We start from the raw sequence: 24,351 nt of genomic DNA on the forward strand, positions 1-24,351 counted from the left end.
TTTACAGTACTATTATATTTTAATGCAATCTATATTACCTTGGGTTTACATATAGGTTACTAATCCTACTGTTGCATTTAACTAATTAACTAATTATTTTTTTTAATTTAAATTTAGAAACGATAATATTTTATAATTTATATTAAAACACAATGAATCTCGTGGTTTTAAGACTTGTATTAAAATCTGCCGAAAATTAATTAAAATTTACATAATCAAACATCTTATTTTAATGGAACGTTTATTGAATTTTCAGGTCATATTTAAGAATCGTTTATTTGTTTGTAACAGTGATGTATGTTTGTGTTGTGAATTGTGCCATGGCAGTGGCATAAAACGACAGATTCAGTTGATTGTAATGTATTGGATTGGATGAATTGTTAATGATGTAGAAGGGGGGTTGGATGGCTGAATGGTTAGCATGTGCGCGCTGTATCATAAGGTCTGTCATTGAGTCAACTGGCGTGGCTTCGATTCCCCGGTTGTACGTGACAAGCGAATTGTTGAAAGAAAATTGAACCATATGATAGTCCCAAAATGACCTAGTTTGTATCAAGTGGATGTTAAACCCCATTTCTCCATCATACATGTATATAACAATGTTATCGTCTACGCTATGACTGAAGGTGGAAGTAGACGTTCAAGACAGCTAGTCACTATTGGCCAGAACTTGGTTTTATATAGAATCAGAAAATAATAAAGTAAATTATAATCAAACTTGAATTATTAGATTGATAATTATTTATCGTTGTTAATGATGTGTTATTGATGTAAGTTAATAGGGCTATGGGTCATATATATCATTCTTACTTCAAATAACTAGAATTCTTCCATATGGGTCAAAAATAAAACTTATAGATTTGTTTAGTAGGATGGCAGTCTGTTTTCTTGGCACCAATGTTGAGAAATAACCAATTTTAAACTAAAATTAATAAACACATTAGAAACAAATATTTAATCCGCAGCACAAATCAAAATAATATCAGATCAACCTAATTCTATATTTTATTTTAACCTGTAAACAATGATTTTGAAATCAAATGTAAGACCTTATATTTTGTTAAGTGATTTTTTTATGTGTTTTACGTACGGTATGTTATGATGGTTTAAAGTGTTGTAAAATGTTTTTAAGATATTGATGTAACTACAATATGACAAGACATGTAATGGAGGCGCGTGTAATACTTTTACTTATTTTACATAGTGTGGTTTAATGGTCTAAAGCGAGACATTAAGTAATATATTGATACTGCACGAGGACATCAGTAAATTCTGGTGAAGACAAATTTTTTCAATGTTGTTTTTTTTTAATTATTTATTGTTATTGTCTCTGTCCAATTGAAAAAAAAAATTGTTGCATTAAGTAAGTGATTTGTAGAATTTTTGAACTGTATAAACTGGTAGGGCAGACATGTTGGTCTTCCTGTCTGTTAACTAATGTTAGTAAAGATGGAGCTATCATAATCGTAATCCCTCTTCATTAGCCCAGTCGGAGCAGAACAGTAGGATGTTAAACACCATTTTATTTCATAAGTCAGAAACAACAGGGTTAAAGATACATTCTGTAAGATTTAGATAAAGAGCTGGTCGTTCTTGCTATAATATTTCAAAAATAGATAATGCAATTTGAATATAGTGAAAATATTCTAATTACTTTATTGTGAGTGAAGTAATCACTGTTTGAATCTTTGACAAGATGTGGCATGGATTGTTGATTATTGTAACAACGGTACTTGTTATTCTAGACTTAACCTTGTTTAGTATCATAACAACAGTACTTGTTGTTCTAGACTCAACCTTGTTTAGTATCCTAACAACAGTACTTGTTATTCTAGACTAAACCTTGTTTATTATCATAACAACGGTACTTGTTAATTGAGACTCAGTCAGGATTCTCCATTTGTAAATTAAATCATTAAATGGTGGTCGTGTTTCAATCTGTTGAAATCTCCCCCCTTACTCAATATAACATAGGCTACAACCAACCCCCCCCACCCCACCACATTGTACAGTAGTCATGTCAACCACTCGGTACCGCCCACCCTGTACAAGTAACCAGTACTTTCAGTTTGGGACCAATCAAATATTGAGTTAAACCACAATCTCCAGCTCCGTGTTATTCAGGGGTTTGACCATAATCTCCATGCAGCCATGATAGCTCTGTGTTATTACAGGGTTTGACCACAATCTCCAGCTCCGTGTTATTCAATGGTTTGACCATAATCTCCATACAGTAATGATAGCTCCGTGTTGCCCAGGTGTACGTCTTGTAATAGATGACAGATAAGAAGACCAAGATGACAAGATAAGGTTTTGTGAATTTCATTAATTCATTCCATGTTTTATGTTTTATTCAATTCGTCTAATTTACATTAAACAAGTTTTAACTATTTAAAATATTTGATTAAAGATTGTTAAACCTAGTGTTTGGTTTATTTTGTTATTTTTTTTGTCGTGTCCTGTTGAGTGGTTGTATTTAAAGGCTCAATACCACTCTTGTTGTAACTGAATAATATGTCCCAATCTTCATTCTGGTCAACAAATTGTACTATTTTACAATATTCCAATTAATTGATGATACAAATTTCATCTTAACACACGTAATTTAAAAAATTGGAAAAATTCAACTAAATAATTTGAAAAGCCTGACGTAAAGCTTTTCAAATGTTACTTGGATTTAAAAATATTTTTGAACCCTCTTGACAAGTAAAATAGGATTTAATGGATAATTTACACAACAGGTAGGACACTTAAACATCTAGTACTTAGAATAAGGCTATTTTTTATTTTCTGGAGCTGTCATCCCAGCAAGAGTGTTATTGTCCCTTTAAGATCATTTCTATGCTAACATTTACAATGCTGAATAATTCTGCCTGCAATCTTTCCCCAAGTTCCAACAACCAAGGGTTGAGCTCCAGTTTCCGTTGCCATCTGAACAACAAAGTACACTATCTTGTCAGCCCCACCCCTTATATGTTAGAACCGAGTTCCGTTGCCATCTGAACAACAAAGTACACTATCTTGTCAGCCCCACCCCTTATATGTTAGAACCGAGTTCCGTTGCCATCTGAACAACAAAGTACACTATCTTGTCAGCCCCACCCCTCATATGTTAGAACCGAGCTTGAAAAATCCTGAAATTTCCCAATCTGATTAAAACACAGATCATATTTCGTTTTGTTTTTTTATAGTTTAAAATTTCGATTTACTTGACTTTAGTACACTAGGATCTGGAAGAGTTGTTATACAACCTGCGTTCTGGATGATGTGAGGGATTAGCCAAGTTCTTGGCGTACGATGCCTGGAACTGTGGGTAAACCACTAGAAACATCAATGCTGAATGATTAATCAATGTCTGACGCCATATGGTCAAAAGTCGCTCCTACGACCCGCGACGCGACCTTCCAGTCCAACCTGTCAGATCTTCACATAGTGTAGGCCATCGAAAGTATAAAAAAAAAGAAACGGAATATAGATCTGTATTTTAATCCGATTGGCCCACAACCAGGACAATCTAGTCCAGAGGCCATTGCCCTATAGCTTGACTACCATGAGTCCCTCTTTAAAAATAGGGGGTTGGGGGGCGAATAGGTTAATAGTGTGCTTTAAATCATAAGGTCTGTCATTGAGTCAAGTAGAGTGGTTTCGATTCCCTGGTTGTACGTGACAAGGAGTAGGGTTGCCTGTCCAACCGCGTGGGTTTTCTCTTGGTCCTCCGGTTTCCTCCTACTGCTAAAGACCACTACAAGCTAGTTAATTATTAAAATAAAATTAAACCATATGTTAGTCCTGAAAAGGCCTAGTTTGTCCTCTCTTTTCTCTTTTTTTTTCTCTTTCATTCTTTCTCTTTTTCTCTCTCTCTTTTTCTCTCTCTCTTTTTTTCTCTTTCCCTCTCTCTTTGATGCTATAAATAAATGTCTAGCATTGTACCATATGTTAGTGCCGAAATGACCTAGTTTGGGTCCTGTGGATGTTAAGCTCTTTCTCTCTGTTTTTCCAAATGACAAGAAACTCATTCTTATTAAATAGTAATAGTTTTATTAACAAATTCATTCATTCATGCAACAAAATATATTCTGTAAAATACTGATAACTAGCCATAGTAAAACCTGCATTACCCCATTATATGAGACACATGATAGCAAACTGAGTTCACAAGTCTTTTACTATATGAACAAAAATAGGTTGCCGGGCAACGAAACATACGCCCACAGCAGCTAAATCGTCCGGGTAGTCAACAAGAATGTCAAACATCTTTTGAATGAAAGTTTATATTTGACAAATCAAGTAAGTGTTGTTTTTTTTACTTTCATTTTCAGCCTATTTCAATATTTTTGTTCAATATAATTATTGTAAATAATGACTTGCTATTTTCAACTCATTTATCTATCACAGGTCACGTTATATATCTACATATACGTGTATATCACGAAAAATAGGCGGCGCCAGACACAGACAACAAGCACCAATTGTTGTTCGCCAGACTGTTGTTTCGTCTGGATCACATATGTTTTATAATAATACATGTCAGGCACAAGAATCAAAATGCCAGGTATTGTCTTTTACACGAGAGACAAAAATGGTGTTTAAGGTCCACTTGACACAAACTAGGTCATTTTGGGACTAACATATAGTTCAATTTTATTTCCATAATTCGCAGGAGGAAACCGGAGGACCCAGAGAAAACCCACGAGGTTGGACAGATGACCCTACTCCTTGTCACGTACAGCCGGGGAATCGAAACCACACCAGTTGACTCAATGACAGACCTTATGATATAGCGCACGTCATACAATCCCCATCATTTACATATACACCTAAAATGATTATTTTTTTCGGCCTGGAGAGAGTATGATACTCCCCACTGAACAGAATAAACCAGGATTAGTTTGACTGATATTATATTTGATATGAAATGAAATGGGGTTTAACGTCCCCTGGATTAGCGAGCCAACATCTTACTCACTGAGCCACCCTATATTTGATAAATGATCGTAGGTCGAATGTATTTCTGTTCAGGAGGGACTAGACAACTATATATATTATACTTCTAACCATATAGGATGTATACAATCTAAATATCGTCATATAATTCAACAGGAACTCTATATACTAGAAAGGGGGGCATGGCAGAATGGTTAGCGTGTGCGCATAGTATCATAAGGTCTGTCATTGGGTCAACTGGCGTGGTTTCGATTCCCCAGTTGTATATGACAAGGAGTAGCGTCGCCTGTCCAACCTTGTGGGTTTTCTCTGGTTTCCTCCCACTGCTAAAGACCTCTACGCCGAAACATATTAGGGTACACGATTTATGTACCAATGGTAAAATGTTTATTTTGTCTTAAATATAGGATATCAGAAGCCCATCTTTTCCCGGTAAAATCACAACATCACTGTTGATTTAAATTGACAAATAAATTGACGTTGGATGATTTTGAATTAGAGACTTGGCTATTTAAGTGACATTATTCAGTATTATTTCTAGCCGTTATTCTACTGTTAATTAATATCTAAAATAAGAAAGACTTTGGCTCAAGTAAGCCACCCTTTGGGATAAGTGAAAGTAGACATAAGAGTTACTATTGCACAAAACTTGACTTATATAACGACCTATCCTTCATGGAATACAGGATTATGTTTGTGTGTATAATCTTTAACTGTGAATTAGTATCATAGTATCGGTCATTTTTGGCACAATATCTAATAATTAATAAATATCAATGGGAAATATCAGCTGAAAGGTTATCTACTGTTCATTTTATTATTAAAATTAAATTTGAATACATTTTGGCGTGGATTAAGCTGTGATAAATGACCGATCAAGATCAGTGCCGTTATTTTAAACATTTAATTTTTTTTTCCTGGTATTAATTTCTTGTTTCCTGCATCAAATCTTTTAAACACAAAAAATGTCAGAGAGAGATTCCAAACCCAAATCAAACAAGCAAAAAAACTGATGTCATATTGGAGACCGGTCACGTGTTTGTCCTGTAGAATTGTTGTCCAGTGAACAAATCTGTAGAATTATTGTCCAGCTTCCTGAAGAAAGTTCACAGAAATAAATAGGATAAGCACTAACAGAGTTTTGTTATGGCAGGAATTGATGCTAGGATTGCGCCATCTTTTTGGCACCAAGTTTCATTGCACCGCTAGCCTTTCTAGCCTCCCGTTTTTCTTGTAATTCACGCTGTCTCTGTAGTTTTTTCTCCTCCCGACGTTGTTTGTCATCAGATTTATTGGAGCCTAAAAAATAAAGAAAATCCATTAGTTGTTGATGAAATGAAATGGGGTTTAACGACCTACTGTTTTGCTCTGACTTGGCGTATGGGTCTTTAGCAGTGGGAGGTAACCGGAGGACCCGGAGAAAACCCACGAGGTTGGATAGGCGACCCTACTCCTTGACACGTACAACCAGGGAATCGAAACCACGCCAGTTGACTCAATGACAGACCGTACGATACAGCGCGCACACGCTAACCATTCGGCCATCCACCACCCGTCTGGGCTGATGAAAACGGGCATCCACCACCCATCTGGGCTGATGAAAACGGGCATCCACCACCCATCTGGGCTGATGAAAACGGGCATACACCATACAGTGTGCTATGAGGGAAATATTGCTCAGACAGTGTAGCTACGGCCTACCCTTATATCAAATTCACAATGAATTTCTAGGCCAACACGGGGAATGAACCCACAACCTCCAGCCACTGTGACTCCCCCACATTTAGTTTTTCTAAAATACAATAATATGAGACTTTAATATTTATGTAAAAGCAGAGCCGAGTAAGCTGGGACTTGTTTGGACTTTGTTGGTTTGAACCAAACTGGGCTATTTAATATTTTACTTGAAACAAAACGAAAAAGGACTTATGTCTTAATTGTCTGGCCATCTTCATTAACCCAGTCGGTGTAGTAAAACCGAGGTCCTGTGTACCCATTGGCGTGCACGTAAAAGATTTCTTGACAATTGGAATTTGATATAAGAGTAGGCTGTATCGACGCTGTCCGGGCAAAATTTCCTCATAGCACACTGTATGGTGTATGCCCGTCTTCATTAGCCCAGTCAGAGCAGAACAGTAGGACGTTAAACCCCATTTCATTTCATTTCTTAATTTTCTGCACTCTGCTATATATGTAAGTTAGTTTTGCTACGGCCAACTAGTTTTTTTTTTTCTGGGGATCTTTAATATGCAGCCAATGCTGTAGACGGAAACCCTGGTTTATCACAACATCCGAACAACTAGACAGAAATCCTTGCCAAACCCTCCGTTCTGCACCACTACTGACCCGGGGGGAAAAACAAGGTTGGAAAATCATCAGGAGCTTTCTTGGCCAACACAGGGATCGAACTGTGACCTCCTGGGTTTCCGAGGAATACAATTTAGTTAATTAGCTACCTGTACCTAACCCTAACCCTTTTGCTGCTTAATATATAAAACAAAGGAATACAATTTAGTTACCTGTAGCCCAGGAGTCATTATTCCATCCATCCCCCTCTCCCCATCCACTCTCCTCTACTTCCCAACCATCAACACTTTTAGGTGGCGTAGATTGACTAGTAGACAGCTTAGGTTTGGCAGGCATGCTGCTGTCTGGATTCTGACGAGGTGGTGTGGTTTTTCTAACAGGAGTTCCTTGTCGGGATCTTGGCTGAAAACACAGATGATACAGAAATGGGCTATTTTGAAACTAACAAGTTGATTTGTTTGCACACAGAAGATTTGAAATCAGTGTCAGATGTTTGAACAGAAAGTGGTATATTTGCCATGCAAGATGTGCTCACGTTTTCCAGGAGATAATCTAAGAAGTTAAAGTCCAATATCGAACCTATCCAAGATCTTTGGGATATAAACATATGTTTTCAGTTTCATCAAAATAGGATAAAAATTGTGACCTCCCCTCCCTCCCCAATCCCCAAATTGTGACCTCTAGAATGCCCCCCCTCACCCAAATGTGACGAAATATGTACACATGAAGATGTAAAAATCGCCCTTCCGCTTCAAATTTGTCTGAGAACAAGAATATTTACTTTGATACAGCAATAATTCAAAAATAGGAACCGGACCCAAGTTCACAAAGCATTCTCAGACTTAAAGTAAGAACTTACTCAACTTTCAATCACTGTATCCAGAAACACAAAACTTTGCACAAAAGTTTTATAAAGGGCTATATTTTAGTTAAAATAAGACAAACAATTCTGAGTGAATTCTTAACTTCAGTTTAGAATGCTTTGTGAACTCGGTTCCTGAAAATATGATATATGAGAAGAAATTAAATGAAATGGGATTTTACATTCTGCGCCAGCTGGGTTATGAGGTAAATTTTGCCAGGGCAGTGGTGCTGTGGATTGTCAAGGGATCTTTTATATCTACATCAACAGGTACGTGGGATCCGAACGACTATGTATTGTCTCTTACCAGGCCCTTCATCCGATACCAATGACAAGATGGAACCATGCTGGAAAAACCCTGGGAACGAACACAGGACCTCTAGGTTAGCGAGCCAATGTCTACAGAGCCACCGTGGGGCTACTATTACCGTGATAACGTGTACACAGGCCCTCGGTTTTTAGTCCCATCCCAACTACTAGACTATTTGAGAAGAATTGATGTACCTTTTCTTTTGACATGTTAGCTGAGAAGAAATCATCAGTATTTTCCGTCTGTCCCCAGTTATAACTACTCGCTGATGGTAGACCAGATCCTTCAGTACTTACAAAATCATCTCCCCAATCTCCCCATTCACCAGATTTACCTCCCTTACTAGATTTACTCGACTTCTAAAAAAAAATAAAAGGCATAAACTTTTAAAATCTTGCATCGACTTCCTTATCTCGATAGTTGATCTATACCCCCACTGCACTTTGTTTAGCGTTTTCTAAAATTCTATTCGGATTATCTCCCTTATTATTATCAATAGAGAGAGCGAGATAGAAATGGGGTTTAATATCCACTCAACATAAACCAAGTCATTCCGGGATTAACGCATGGTTCAATTTTATTTCAATAATTTGCTTGCGCGTAGGGGTCTTTATCAGTGGGAGGAAACTGGAGGACCCAGAGAAAACCCACGAGGTTTGACAGGGGAATCGAAACCATGCTAATTGACTCAATGACAGACTTTATGATACAATGCACACATGCAAATCATTCGTTCATCCAACTCCCCATATTATCAATATCTTGACGTTGTAACCCAGGATATCAACTGGTAGACGATCACCATCAGGAGAAGACCACGGTTCTATCTTTCTTGTAAATCCTTCCTTTGTTTTTGAGTGAAGCCTGCTTCATTACAGGCTTGGGAGACTGTACAGCTCGGTGGAAGCTTACGGCTAGCCCCGAAATCCATTCAAATGATTTGATACTGCTTGCTATGTCTGGGTAATTTGTTTGCTTGTCTGTAGTACAGTCCTCCTCCACTGTATAGGGTCGTATATTATGACTTCAATTAAATTTGGGTAGAATCAACCGAACTGAAATCGACTGACATGGAATTCAGCAGAATAAAAATAAAACAGCTAATATATTCAACTGCCAAAGTTGGTTGAGATATATTTATATACAGTCGTTGCTCGAAACCCATTTTTACGCGATGGAGCTGTTCCGATTCTGGAATAGTATACTCCATGTAATAAACAAGATTAATGAACGTACATTATTTATAGAAGTAGGCGTTGGATCTTCTAAACTACCCCAATCATCTTCATCACCATCATCCCAGCCATCATTACCAGATACTTTTACTTCATCTTTACCATCTACATCAGATTCCTGCAATAATAAACATGCCAGATCTACATCTTAAAACATCTCATACAAATAGGATGGAAGGAATTCACTTTATACATTTCTAATGGCAAAAGTTAATGCAGGAATTCCTACTCCGCCATATATGCCCATCGGGACAATTTTTCTTAAAATGGACAGAAATAATAACAAGGGCAAAGGCAATAACTAGGTAAACAAGTCGACTCCATCTAGAAAAATACCATGGTTGCCAGCGAGTTCATCGTTTCCATTTGGGAAATGCTTCAGGAATGTTCCGGCAGTGAAATAAGACTTCAAATAAGCTGTCCACAAGCGAAAAGTGAACACAAGAGACGTCTAGATTCCGTGAGGTGATTGTTTATCAGAAATCAATGCATGATTGTGAATTTTGATTGGGATCCTCCATATGACTAGTTCACGGGTGTCCAACCCATTTCGTTTCAAGGGGCACATGAACTAAAATTTTACATCGAGTGGATCAGAGATAACCAAATATATCAAGATAAAACAAACGTCATCGAGCTTTACTGAATTCTAAAAACAAAGACAAACATCTTTAACACAGGTAATTTGTTAAACTGGTTTAACAACGTTCTCTTGTATTACATACAACTTAGATATCTATGACATACAGTACAGATTCCCACCACTAGTTTCTAAGAACTATCGCCATGTCAGTTTGTTGAAATTTGTTTCCTAACCCTAATTCTAGCCACATTTAAACCCTTAGCGGGCTGGATCTGGCCGATGGGCCACATGTTTGACACCCCTGTACTATACTGATGTCCAAAAAGAAAGTATACACACTAAAAGTATGACTAAGTTTTGTTTAGATTAAAAACATTTGATAAAGCATTACTGAGTTTGTCTCTTGCATCCAAACTCAACATTTCTAAGCAAAATAAAAATGTGAAACAAATTGACATTCTACCCAAATACCGTATACCATGGAAAAACGACTTTGGTTGATGCAGCACAAAATGCACAGGGTATACTTTCTTTTGGACATTAGTACAGTTGAAGTTAGCAAGTTATAAAGGGGTAAACCTACATCCATATCCCCCCAACCACTATTTCCCCAATCATCATCACCACCAGTTTCTTCCTCCTCTTCAACTTCTTCTGGTTGTTGATAATTCATGGATGGTTTAGGAGTTGTCTCTCCCTGATTACTTGCTGTAGTAGATGGAGCCGTTTGTTTCGGAGGACTTGTTCTATTCTCAACACCTGAAAAGAAACAAATTAAATTCATAACGAACCAGCTTCTGATCAACATCCATGTTGTTACAGAAATTTATTTGTAGTTACAATCCTCTGAGACAATAAAAACCCAAGGAGGTCTTCAAGAAATCGGATGGGACAAAACAAGATCCCCTGTCAGTTGGAAGGATTTTTGAAGTCAATATATCCATATTTATAATATGTGTAATTTAATGGTCTCATGCGAGACATTAAGTAATATATTGTAACAACACGAGTGCTATATCCATATATTACGGAATGTCTTGCACGAGCATTAAACAACATAAAATACAGACACTATCCAATACATGCATTTCAATGAAATACGTTACGTGGGTCCAATATTTCAACTAGTATAAATAATGTACACTTTGCACGTCACATGTGTCCAATATTTCAACTAGTATAAATAATGTAAACTTTGCACATTGCCTGTACCATTATTTGAAATAATAGTACGCAAACATCAAAGAAGACGTCACATCTGTATTTTAAGATAGAATAATACCTGGTTTATTTATAGTATGATAGAATAATACCTGGTTTATTTATAGTATGATAGAATAATACCTGGTATATCTATAGTATGATAGAATAATACCTGGTATATCTATAGTATGATAGAATAATACCTGGTTTATTTATAGTATGATAGAATAATACCTGGTTTATTTATAGTATGATAGAATAATACCTGGTTTATCTATAGTATGATAGAATAATACCTGGTATATCTATAGTATGATAGAATAATATCTGGTTTATTTATAGTATGATAGAATGATAGAATAATACCTGGTTTATTAGCTGGTCTTGCTGTTGTAGCTTTACTGTAGATTTTAGATGTTAATGATGTCATACCAGTTACAGCCCATCCGGCCCAACCACTACCACCCCCAGCACTACCTCCTGTCATAACTTCACGCTCTATAAACATCAATATAAACATCAATATCAATATAAACATCAATATCAATATAAGCATAAACATTAATATCAACATAACATCAATATCAATATAAATATCTTGCACGCTTGTATACCAAAACCTAAGCTAAATTTGTTTCCATGGAAACAAACAAAATGATTCAATCCAATTTCTAATTAGCAAAAGACACAACTACTATAACTGTTGTGCACCTGAAACAAAACCTTGTTTGAAGGATGAACGTAGCATCTTTCATTTGGTTTAAACAGTATTTCATTCAAGCGAAGATTAATATTTACAATTCATCAATTTGAAAAATATAAGTGAATAGGATGAAGAATTGCTTATATAAAACTGTTTTCATTTGTTCAGTGATGGATAACAACCTTACAAATTATTCAGGAAGTCCAACTTCTCATCAACTTCAGCCTTGAAAATTCAAAAATTTAAATTTTTTTGCGAACACAATATCCAGCAAAGAAATTTTTCATAAATTTTCAATCTTACCCATGTCTTCCAACAGTTCTGGATTTTCTGAGACTTTTTCTAATTTTGCAATAAATCCTTTAATGGCTTTAAAACTCTGAAAATAGATTTTACATTTAAAAAGTCAACATTCGGTCAAAGAGAAATGATCTCATAACAGAACTAGATAGGTTTGGGACTAACATATGGATTGTATTTATCTTATTATTATATATGCAGGCAGGGTACTTTAGTGAGAGAGAGAGAGAAAGAGAGAGAGGGAGAGAGAGAGATGGGGTTTAATGTCTATTCGACACAAACAAGGTCATTTTGGGACTAACATATGGTTCAATTTTATTTCAATAATTTGCTTGTGTGTATGGGCTTTAGCAGTGGGAGTAAACTGGAGGACCCAAAGAAAACCCACGAGGACAGACAGTCGACCCTACTCTTTGTCACGTACAACCGAGGAATCAAAAACATGCCAGTTGACTCAATGACAGACCTTAAGATACAATACACACGCACTAATTATTCGACCATCAACCCCATTGTGTAAATGTGAGGGGGAGAATTATAGCTGAACAACATCTTCCTTCGATTTCCATCTGTGAAAGGTTCTGGTATAGGGCTGAGTTGGGTTGTTTTTTTTTATCTCCAAGCGGCTAGTTAAACTTTCCCTGTCAGTGTACAGATGCTACCCCATGTTCCCGAAGTAACAACTGCATGTTTTACAACATCTAGACGTTGCTACACTGCTCTGCAATTCCCAAACTTATAGCCACATTATCTCCCCTTACGTGAACAGTAGCTTCCAATCAAAGGTGACACAAACACACTCAAATCAAACATGACGACCTCAAAGGAAAACTCGCTTGATGCTAGTTACTTCATGAGCAATACCTGTAACATGTACGTATGTTTAACAGGTATTGAGATCAACTATCGTGACACACACAAAGGTTGTTGTGTTTTTTTAAGAGTATATTTCAGCCAGTGCCATTCAGATTAACTATCATGACACACACATAGGTTGTTGGTTTTTTTGTAACAGATATTTACCTGATCACGAACACCTTTATCAGGATCCATGGTCATACCACATAAAGATGGTAGCAGACGCTGGGCTACTTCCTGTAAATTAAAGTAGTTCTGTGTGGCAGCCATTGCTAGGATACCAGCTTGTCGTTGTGGTGGAAATGGATCTTTTAACGCTCGTAAAAATGCTGAACATATTATCTTCTGTCTTATCTGTAAGCCATCAAGAAATATTTATAATAAATTACACAATGACAAATAGAGATTAGTAGAATACTTTGGTCATTTCGAGACTAACACATGCCAATTTTCATTACACTGATTACATGTGCAAAATAAGGGTGAGATTTTCGTATTTAGTATAGCTGTCAGAAAAATTTACAAAACAAATTTATAATAATTAAAAGCAAACATGAAGCCATGATTCAGCATTTAGTATTAAAATAAAAAAAATTTACAATTTTTTTTTTCAAATAGAATATTTTTGTTTTTTTTCAGTTTACTTTATAACTTTTCTTATAATAAATAAAAGCAAATTTGAAACAATGTCCCAGCATTATAAATTTTACAAAAATCAGTACAAGAGAATTGGAAGTTTATAAATTATACTTACTGTAGAGAGATAGAGAGAAATGGGGTTTAACGTCCACTCGACACAAACTAGGTCATTTCGGGACTAAATTATACTTACTGTAGGACTAAGATACAATAGAAGTTTATAAACTATACTTACTGTAGGACTAAGATACATGGATATTTTACCTAAACAAACAGTTGTATTAGTTCTTATACCACCCTGAAATATATAAACAAACATGTTATAGATGTCTCAAGTCCAATATAATTCATGTCTATACTCCTCAATGTAATTCACGATCCCAAGACCAGCATTTACTAGAAGTTCCCGATACAAACTTTCCGATACAAATCGGCCTATTGCAGGTCTTTCTTTAGGCCTTAAATGTTTTCTTAGTTATTAATTAGACATTAATTAACTTATCCAGGCCATAATCAACTCTCGATGGCATCGCTAGCCTACAATATTTACTGGATTTGAACCAGGTCTGCTGCTTCTGATTAAATAAAAAAATGGATAATCGAGACTATGTTTTTTTATCGTATCGACTTTAGTAATGATGATTGAGGTTAGGTCCAAAATTCAATCGCTAAATACTCGGTTCAGGGTAGATCAATTTGACTGAAATTTTCAGCAAATTCCCTTTACATTATCTATTTTTTTAACTATTATAGTGAGAACTGCCAGCTTTCTATCTAATCTCCCATAATGTATCTTTAAGTGTGAAATCTGTCCCTTATAATTATTATTATTAAATTGCGTTCGGCAACAAGACACCATGGATGGTTGAGGTCAGTTCTATTAAAATAAACCAACTAACCTGATCATCTTTAGACTGAAGTCGGGCAAAATGTTTCATCAATTCTTCGTTAAGATTTTTATAATTTAATTTTGGTGCTAGATGTAACATTGCCTGTAATAAATACACAACATAAAAATAACTAATTGATTTCATTTTATTCATTAATGTTAAATATAAATGATAAAATAAAAATATAGGCCTATTATGGCTTATACAAAAGTAAGCTGATATTTAACCTTTGTCCGAAATGCCTGTGTCTCGAAATCGTCTACCAAAAAAGGACTACACTGAGTGATCTGGTTCTTGAGGCTTAATGTCCACCAGAGATATGTTGTTCAGTTTATTGCACAATATTTGTGGGGTCGTGATATAAACAAGGAACTCCGACCATAACATCATCGTAGCCAACGTTAATGTTGACTGTACTCGAATCAGGACCACACACAAACAGATGATGATAATACATACAGTGTTTATCCCTTTGCTGCACCACTGACACGAGGAAACCACACTGGAAAGTCCTGATGAACTTTCTTGACTAACGCAGGAACTTCCTGGTAAGTTAGTCTAAAAGTTCTTAGTCTGGAATATTGGTGACTTTAACTACAATCCTAACAATAGAACAGTATCCATGACACCTGTAGCTATAGGAACAGTATCCAGTATCCAAGACACCTGTAGCTATAGGAAAAGTATCCAGTATCCAAGACACCTGTAGCTATAGGAACAGTATCCAAGACACCTGTAGCTATAGGAACTGTATCCATGACACCTGTAGCTATAGGAACAGTATCCATGACACCTGTAGCTATAGGAACAGTATCCATGACACCTGTAGCTATAATATCCTACCTTGATCGTACATTCTCTAACTATGGGAACTGTATCCATGAAACCTGTAGCTATATTAGGAAATATCTGATTATTGACTGTATCATTATTTAAATGTTCTACGAATAAATCAACCTGTAAATATACAAACATTTAATATATAAAACAAATATATACACAGTCTAAGTGAGAGCGAGAGAGCGAGAGAGAGAGAGAGAGAGAGAGATGGGGCTTAACATCCACTCGACACAAATTTCGGGACTAACATATGGTTCAATTTATTATTACAATAATACGCTTCGGCGTAGGGGTCTTTAGCAGTGGGAGGAAACCAGAGTACCAGGAATAAAACCCACGAGGTTGGACAGGCAACCCTACACCTATTCACGTACAACCTGGGATTCGAAACCATGCCAGTTGACTCAATGACAGACCTTATGATCTTGTCCCCAATCTCTGAGTTTACCTAAAACAAAATGAATAATATTATAAATATTATATTACCTGTTGTAAAAGTTTAACTCTGGTATTACGATCTGGTGACGAGAAAAGTTTAACAACACATGGAACTATTTTCTTCTGATATTCATCACTATCTAACATTTTACCTAACTACAAAAAATACATCAAATCTATATTAATTGATTAGACCGGAGTGGGTGTCCATCAAATATATTGTAACTTTATCAATATCAATTTATTAGACCGGAGGCCCGGGGGGGGGGGGGGGGGGGGGGGGGCTTCAAATCTATTGGAACTTTATCAATATTAATTTATTAGACCGGAGGGGGTGTCCATCAAATCTATTCTAACTTTATTAATATTAATTGATTACTTCGGGGAATATCAAATGTTACAGATCCGAGGTAATGTGAGTAGAATCGTGACATAATTAAACACAACAAATGTTTCAGCTATCATGATTTGTTGAGATATTTTTCATGTGCAGTTGGTGCATGCCCTGTATTGTTTTTCTCTCATTTTTTCAGGGAACCATTGAGATCAATATTTATATAATGATAATGGGTTTGTTAAACATGCGGTATGTAACATTTAGATAAAGAGTTGAGAGTTCTCGCAAGAATTGTTAAAAAATAGATAATGAAATAGGAATATGTAGAAAGTTTAAGTCAAATTACTTCATTCTGAGTGGAGTTATCGTCGTCTGCATAACAATGTAGCCTCGATTGGCATTGCTACCATTGTTACGAAAATAAACAATGTCTGGATTATCCATTTTTAAATTAAATCATTAACTACCAATAGTATTTAAATCTGTTGAAAATCAAAACTATCCGAAGTTCTAGAGGGTTGATTATGGGCGTGGCATGTAAGTAAACAATCTGATTAATATACAGATCTATATTTCGTTAAGTTTTTTATACTATCGATGGCCTACACCACATGAAGATCTGACCAGTTGTGCAGGGAGGTCGCGTCAAACGTCATACGAGAGGCTTTTGACCCTATGACGTCAGACTTTGATTAATCAATCAGGGTTGACGTTTCTAGCAGTTTGCCCACAGTTCTCTCCATAACAGACTGTTTCATTGGCTAATTCCTCACATGTTATCTAAAAACTCTTCCATTATACTAGTGTCGTGAACTATAAAAACCCAGATTTAACTCTTTAATTTGACAAAAAGACATTTTGTGATTTACCTTAAATAAAGGTGCTAATACTGATGAGCCAGCGTTTCCGTATTCAAACGCATTCAGCAGTTGTGGAAGTATTTTATGACGACAAAACATCGGAGGAAAACTATCAATAGACTTAGTTAAACTGGAAAAAAACTTTGTCTTGTCTCCTGCATCTTTAATCTGTAAATAAAAACAGAGAAACCACAAACTGTTAAATATATAAAATGGACGAAACAAAAGTTTCATGGCTAAGGAAAGAAACCAAATGAAATGGAGTTTAATGTTAAACTTCATTTTGGGACTAACATATGGTTCATGAGAAAACCCATGAGGTTGGACAGACAACCCTACTCCTTATCACGTACCACCGGGGAATCGAAACCACGCCAGTTGACTCAATAAAAGACGTGCTAACCATTCGTCCATCCAACCCTCCATCTTCATTGGCACAGTTTGTAAAGATAAATGGGCATACATCATTCCATTATCACGGGAGAGATAACCCTATTTAAATCATGTGATTTAAAAGCTGACCTGTATTTCTTCTAAAAATAACATAGTATCAACAAATTCATTCTTCATAAATCCATTTGGTTTCCTAGACAACTCTATTGTTCTGGCTGGATTTGGTCGAGCTTTAGGGTTTGCACCAACTAATTCACAGTAACAGGGGACTAAACTCTTAGGTATCTAAAATAGACAAATTTTATTTAAAAGATAACATCACCCAATATAAAAATTGTTTTCGTTTCCAATACCTATTTAAACCTGTTCTTTTCCCCAAAAAAATAAATTATTCAATATTTCATACCAGTTTATTTAATAATTACAACATCATTACTTGAGCCTGGATATCAGTAATTACAATTATCAAATATTATCATTGATTTTTGATTGGGAAAAGTATCTACGATACAAAGAGTGGCCTATATATTAAAGTCTGTGTGTCATTTGTATATTTTGGTAAATATCAAATTTTTTATGGCTTAATCCATGCTAAAATGTACTGAAATTGATTATTTAACATATAATTAAGATATCAACTGTAGATAATCTCCCGGCTCATCTTTCAGCTGATTAACAAGAGGCCCATCAAGAACTTTTAGCAAAGAATACTGGTGACGTTTGTTTATGACAATATTCCATTAATATTGTCATATCTTGGTAAATATTGAACGGAATTGAACCATTTTTGGACTGATGTTCCTTTCCAAGATTAAGTGCTAACAACACTATAATTTACAAGGTCTTTTATAGTTTAATATTATTACAGTACCTTTCCTAGAGATTTTATAGTATAATATTATTACAGTACCTTTCCTAGAGATTTTATAGTTTAATATTATTACAGTACCTTTCCTAGAGATTTTATAGTTTAATATTATTACAGTACCTTTCCTAGAGATTTTATAGTATAATATTATTACAGTACCTTTCCTAGAGATTTTATAGTTTAATATTATTACAGTACCTTTCCTAGAGATTTTATAGTATAATATTATTACAGTACCTTTCCTAGAGATTTTATAGTTTAATATTATTACAGTACCTTTCCTAGAGATTTTATAGTATAATATTATTACAGTACCTTTCCTAGAGATTTTATAGTTTAATATTATTACAGTACCTTTCCTAGAGATTTTATAGTATAATATTATTACAGTACCTTTCCTAGAGATTTTAAAGATGAGGTCCTTGGTAATGTTCCATTGAAGGCTTCCCATATTAAACAACCTAATCCCCACATATCTGATGACCTGACAATAAAAATTACATACTTATAAACCAATAATAATATGATTGAAAGATAGAATAGCGTTATATAAAACATTGAATAATAATATAGAATTATAAAAGTAACCAATGAACAATACTAGTCTCTTGTAAGAGAGAGAGAGAGAGAGAGAGAGAGAAATGGGGTTTAACGTCCACTCGACACAAACTAGGTCATTTCGGGACTAACATATGGTTTAATTTTATTTACATAATTCGCTTGCGCGTAGGGGTCTTTAGCAGTGGGAGGAAACCGGAGGACCCGGAGAAAACCCACGAGGTTGGACAGGCGACCCTACTCCTTGCCACGTACAACCCGGGATTTTCGAAACCACGCCAGTCGACTCAATGACAGACCTTATGATACAACGCGCACACGCTAACCATTCGGCCATCCAACCCCCCACTACTCTCTTGGATTTGTGCTGGACATTCTAGGCTTGATAATGAGTGAGTGATAATTCTTTTATAAATGAGTGATAATTCTTTTTTAAATGAGTGATAATTCTTTTTTAAATGAGTGATAATTCTTTTTTAAATGAGTGATAATTCTTTTTTAAATGAGTGATAATTTATGCTCGAGTGATAATTCTTGTTTACCAGTGAATATTTTCTATAAAAAAGATAAAACGTACCAGGCTTCCCCCTTTGGTCGAGTTCTGTTATCTGTTTTTTCAGGAGGATCATATCTTTCTAGAGCCGGAAATATTTTTACAGGAGGAAAAGAATCAGAGCCCTCGGTAGAATACATATATTCAACTCCACCTAGTTTCCATTCACCAGCCTGATCCACAAATACAGATGACAGACAGACGTTGTTATGGATCAATCGACAATCATTCACTAAAAACGACAAACCTTTCTGAAAAATACACGTCAAACAGACAACTTCGTTAAAATTATATTGTAAAAACGAAAAACCTTTCTGAAAAATACACGGCAAACAGACGACTTCATTAAAATTATAATGGCAACTAAAGCAATTGTGAGATAGAGATGGGGTTTAACGCCCACTCAACACAAACTAGGCAATTTTAGGACTAAAATATGGTTCAATTTTATTTCAATAATTCGCTTGCTCGTAGGGGTCTCTAGCAGTGGGAAGGAACCAGAGGACCTGGAGAAAACCCACGAAGTCGGACGCGCATGCATTAATCATTCGGCCACCCAACTCCTTAAAATGATAGTAATAATAAAAGAAATTAACACATGCACTTGTAAATTTTGGATAATATCTCATTTTTCATGGCCTAATGAATTATTTAACTCTTGGCCTGAATTCAATTGGTTACCCAACATATGTAGGTGACGCTGGCATAATTCATAAGGTTTTGTGTAATTCTGAATATCATTTAAAATTTGGGAGCTGCTGAAGTCGAGTGAGTAAGATGACGGCTCGCTAAACTGGAGGTCCTGTCTTCATTCCAGTTGTGGGTTGTGAAAGTTCAGGATTTTCCAGCAAGGTTCCCCCTTGTCAGTGGTGCAAAGTACAATGCCTAGTTGTAGTTGTTCGGATGGGACTTAAAATTGAGGTCCTGTGTACAAATTGGTGTGCACATAAAAGAATTCAATAAAAGAAGAGTGGGCTGTACTGTCGCTGTCCAAGCAAAATTATCCACATATCACACTGTATGGCGTATGCCCGTCGTCATTAGCCAAGTAGGAGTAGAAAAGTAGGACTCTAACCGTCATTTCATATAAAACTTACAATAATTTGATGAAGTCCCCAGGATATTGCTAATTCATTTTTTCTATCCCCATCGTCATTCTGTAAATAGGTTTCTAAAGGTGTCACCCATTCTGTGGCTATATACAGCACTTTCTCTGTCTGCAATAAAACAAATACTCAATGAACATTTGAGAAAAACAAATAGAAATTATGACATTATTTAATTTTCTTTTTTTTTTCTCCGGCTAGTATGAATATTGCAACAGTGCATCAGAGCAGCTAATCCAGCTGGATGTTGGCACTCTATAAATGTTCATTATTATTCTATGGTAGCTAAAAATATCTGCTGCAAAAATGACATTTATGGGTCCTTTATTTATTTCAAGATTGTTGAAATATGATCCTGATTCATGCTCATCGTTACCATGGAGTTTAATACAGAGTCAACTTCCAACTGTCAGGTCATCATTACCATGGAGTTTAATACAGAGTCAACTTCCAACTGTCTGGTCATCGTTACCATGGAGTTTAATACAGAGTCAACTTCCAACTGTCAGGTCATCGTTACCATGGAGTTTAATACAGAGTCAACTTCCAACTGTCAGGTCATCGTTACCATGGAGTTTAATACAGAGTCAACTTCCAACTGTCAGGTCATTTTTAACATACTGCAAATGTTTTATACATGACGACCTCAATTTTCTGTCCCATCTGAAACACTAGACATTTATCCTTGCCAGGCCCTCCATTCTGATAAACATTCTCTAGATCTACTATGGCCCCATTACTACTGTGCCAATTACAGAGAGAGAGAGAGAGAGTGAGAGAGAGAGAGAGAGAGAGAGAGAGAGAGAGAGAGATTAACATCCACTCAACACAAACTAGGTCATTTCGGGACTAAGATATGGTTTAATTTTATTTCATAGCAGTCTTTAGCCGTGGGTGGAAACCAGTGGTGAATCAAGACCATGCCACCTGACTCAATAACAGACCTTATGATTTAACACACGCGTGTTAACCATTTGGCCACCCAAACCCCCATACATCGAGTAGAATGTGCAATAATTCTTATGTGTGAGGTCACCTAAAACAACCATTCATAAAAAATAAATAAATCATTTATTATCATTACCTCTATCCCATCTAGAAATGTGAGAAAATTTGGATGTCGTAAAGTTTTGATTCTTTTAAAGGCTCCTTTTGCTACCATTAACTGAAAAGGAAAACAGACGTCTTAAAATGTGATCTTCTTTGTGAGTTATAAGAATTAATAATTTACTCACAAACTGTAGGTAAGATGAGATATTCATATATAAATTGACAGCTTCTAGTGTGGCATATTACTGAAATATTTTAGAACATTATTTTTTTTTCATTTAAAGATACATTATGTAAGATTTAGATAAAGAGCTAGCCATTCTTGCTACAATAGTTCAAAAATAGATAATGTAAAATGAATAATTTGAAAATTTCATTCAAATTACTCTATTGCGAGCGAAGATATTAGCCTTTGAAGGTTTGACAAGACGTGTGCAATAATTTCAACCACCGCACTGGTTGTTCAAAGTTAAGGCTCGCTCCTCCATTTTTAAATCAAATTCAAAATATGGCTAAACCTTTCTAATCTATTTAATATCAGAGAAATCTGATGCCATTGAGAGTTGATTAAGGTCTTGTCGTCTTAATTAATGTCTAATTAATAATTTATATAACATTTCAGGCCTAAAAAAAGACCTGCAATAGACAGATTAAGCTACAATTGCATATGTTTAATCATAAAATTGTATACCTGTGATTCACTGGCTGATTTCACATCAAACATAAAAATAGAGACCCGTTCACCTGTTGCCTGGAAAAGAAAAGTTTCACAATAGAAAAAATATCCCAGTAACATTCATTAGTATTATTTGTCTGAAGTCCCCTATTTTTTATGCTGTGGCTATTGTTACGACAATTCATAAGAATTATTAATGGACTATTCTTACGACATGGTGGAAGTTCCGGTAGCGCATGCGCAACTGTTGGACTTGCAGTTTACAAGAGGGGATGTATTAAGAATAGGTAATGCTTTATCTTTGCGGCGAGATCGTCATAAGAATAGGAGACAGGCTATTCTTACAATGATCTCATCGTAAAGATAAAGCATTGCCTATTCTTGCGACATCTCCTCTTGTAAACTGCAAGTCCAACATTTTATAACATGTGCATGTGCTACCAGAACTTCCATCATGTCGTAAGAATAGTCCATTGATAATTCTTACGAATCGTCGTAACAAGCTACGGCCTTTTTTATTATATTTTAACACTGCATAAAAGAAAAGAGAAAAGTCATTATTTATGATTAATCAATTTAATCTACTTTGATTGGTTTTTCAATTCAATGATGTCTATGTTTCACACTTAAATACATTTAATTACGTATCGGCTAGAATAACACCAATGATTATAGGAAACTTGATTGTAACATGTTTGATTCCAGTGATGACTAAAAAATGAAATGAAATAGGGTTTAACGTCCTACTGTTATGCTCCAAACTGGGCTAATGAAGATGGGCGTACGCCATACAGTGCTCTATGAGGGAAATTTTGCTCGGACAGCGGAACTACGGCCAACTCTTATCTTATATCAAATTCAAACTGTCCTGGGATCTTTTACGTGCACGCCAATGTGTACACTGACAAGGGGAAACCACACCGGAAAATCCTGACAAACTTTCTCTGCCAATGAATGATCAAACACCAGATCTCCAGGCTAGCGAGCCAGCATCTTACCCACTTAACCACTGTAACCCTAACCCTAACAAGAAGAGAAGAAGAGCTGATATTAAACCCTGTATGGTGGTGGCACCACTGAGTAAAAATAGCACACTGTCACCATTTAATTCAATACATGTATATGTTAAAGTTTGTAAACAAATAATCTAACAACAATCCACCTTCTTCTTTCCATTATAAAGTGTCCAAATACTCTTCCCCTCTAAGCCAGCAACGGGCTCTCCGATTTCATAATTAAAGTCTTTAGTGGGATCTCGACTAAAGAAAGACCACATCTTGTCATTTCAGTTAGAATCAGTGAAGGAATGAGTTATTTTATCAATAATTCAACGCGATTAGACTGTCAAACACGTCTTCGTGTCAGCTTTCGTGTTTTCATCGGAAGTATGTTACGGCGCATGCGTAACAGGTGCGTGTTTTATGTCGTAAATGGGATATATAAATAATTTACGACATCACTGTTATCTTGTAACCTAGAAATATTAAGATGGCTGGATCGGCTGTGTCTCCACTTGTTATGCGGATTGTTTCTGCTTCTGTGGCAGTTTCACACAGAGCTGGAAGAATTGTCAGAGATGTCATGGAAAAGGGAAAACTTGGTATTGTGGAAAAGGTCTGTTTTTGTCAATAATATTTACATTTTTCTCATTAAATAGAAGAATTAAAATATAAAAAAAGTCTACTACTGCTGACTCAGTCAGTGACTGCCTGGATAATAATAGAAACATTTTGATTTATGATAATCTTGCAAAATTTGTGTTATGTCGACTAAGACTTATCAACATTTGATATTTTGTGTGGCAGCTGACATGCACTGGGTAGGGTATGCTTACCTGA

The 24,351-nt window shown here is 35.7% G+C and overlaps 1 protein-coding gene across 2 annotated transcripts; it reads right to left on the bottom strand.

Moving 5' to 3' along the window:
- Positions 1 to 4,021: 4,021 nt before the first annotated feature.
- Positions 4,022 to 23,892, bottom strand: LOC126822546 (N-terminal kinase-like protein). Of its 2 annotated transcripts, XM_056100831.1 has the most exons (20): positions 23,676 to 23,892; positions 22,529 to 22,588; positions 21,872 to 21,952; positions 20,779 to 20,898; positions 19,706 to 19,932; positions 18,964 to 19,054; positions 17,832 to 17,987; positions 17,319 to 17,477; positions 16,161 to 16,268; positions 15,678 to 15,791; positions 14,844 to 14,936; positions 14,180 to 14,242; positions 13,471 to 13,659; positions 12,451 to 12,526; positions 11,811 to 11,942; positions 10,825 to 11,000; positions 9,660 to 9,776; positions 8,618 to 8,782; positions 7,464 to 7,653; positions 4,022 to 6,243 (listed from the first exon to the last, which is right to left on the bottom strand). In XM_056100831.1, exons 1-20 carry the CDS (start codon positions 23,787 to 23,789, stop codon positions 6,107 to 6,109), a joined length of 2,568 nt encoding a protein of 855 aa, XP_055956806.1. In that variant the 5' UTR covers positions 23,790 to 23,892; the 3' UTR covers positions 4,022 to 6,106. The 2 variants fall into 2 exon arrangements, with proteins under 2 accessions (XP_055956806.1, XP_050407449.1); XM_050551492.1 differs by lacking the exons at positions 14,180 to 14,242; positions 14,844 to 14,936; positions 15,678 to 15,791; ... (7 more) ...; positions 22,529 to 22,588; positions 23,676 to 23,892 and adding an exon at positions 14,138 to 14,148.
- Between the last annotated feature and the right edge of the window lie 459 nt (positions 23,893 to 24,351).

This window comes from Patella vulgata, chromosome 5 (genome assembly GCF_932274485.2).
Source record: "Patella vulgata chromosome 5, xgPatVulg1.2, whole genome shotgun sequence".
Lineage (NCBI taxonomy): Eukaryota > Metazoa > Mollusca > Gastropoda > Patellidae > Patella > Patella vulgata.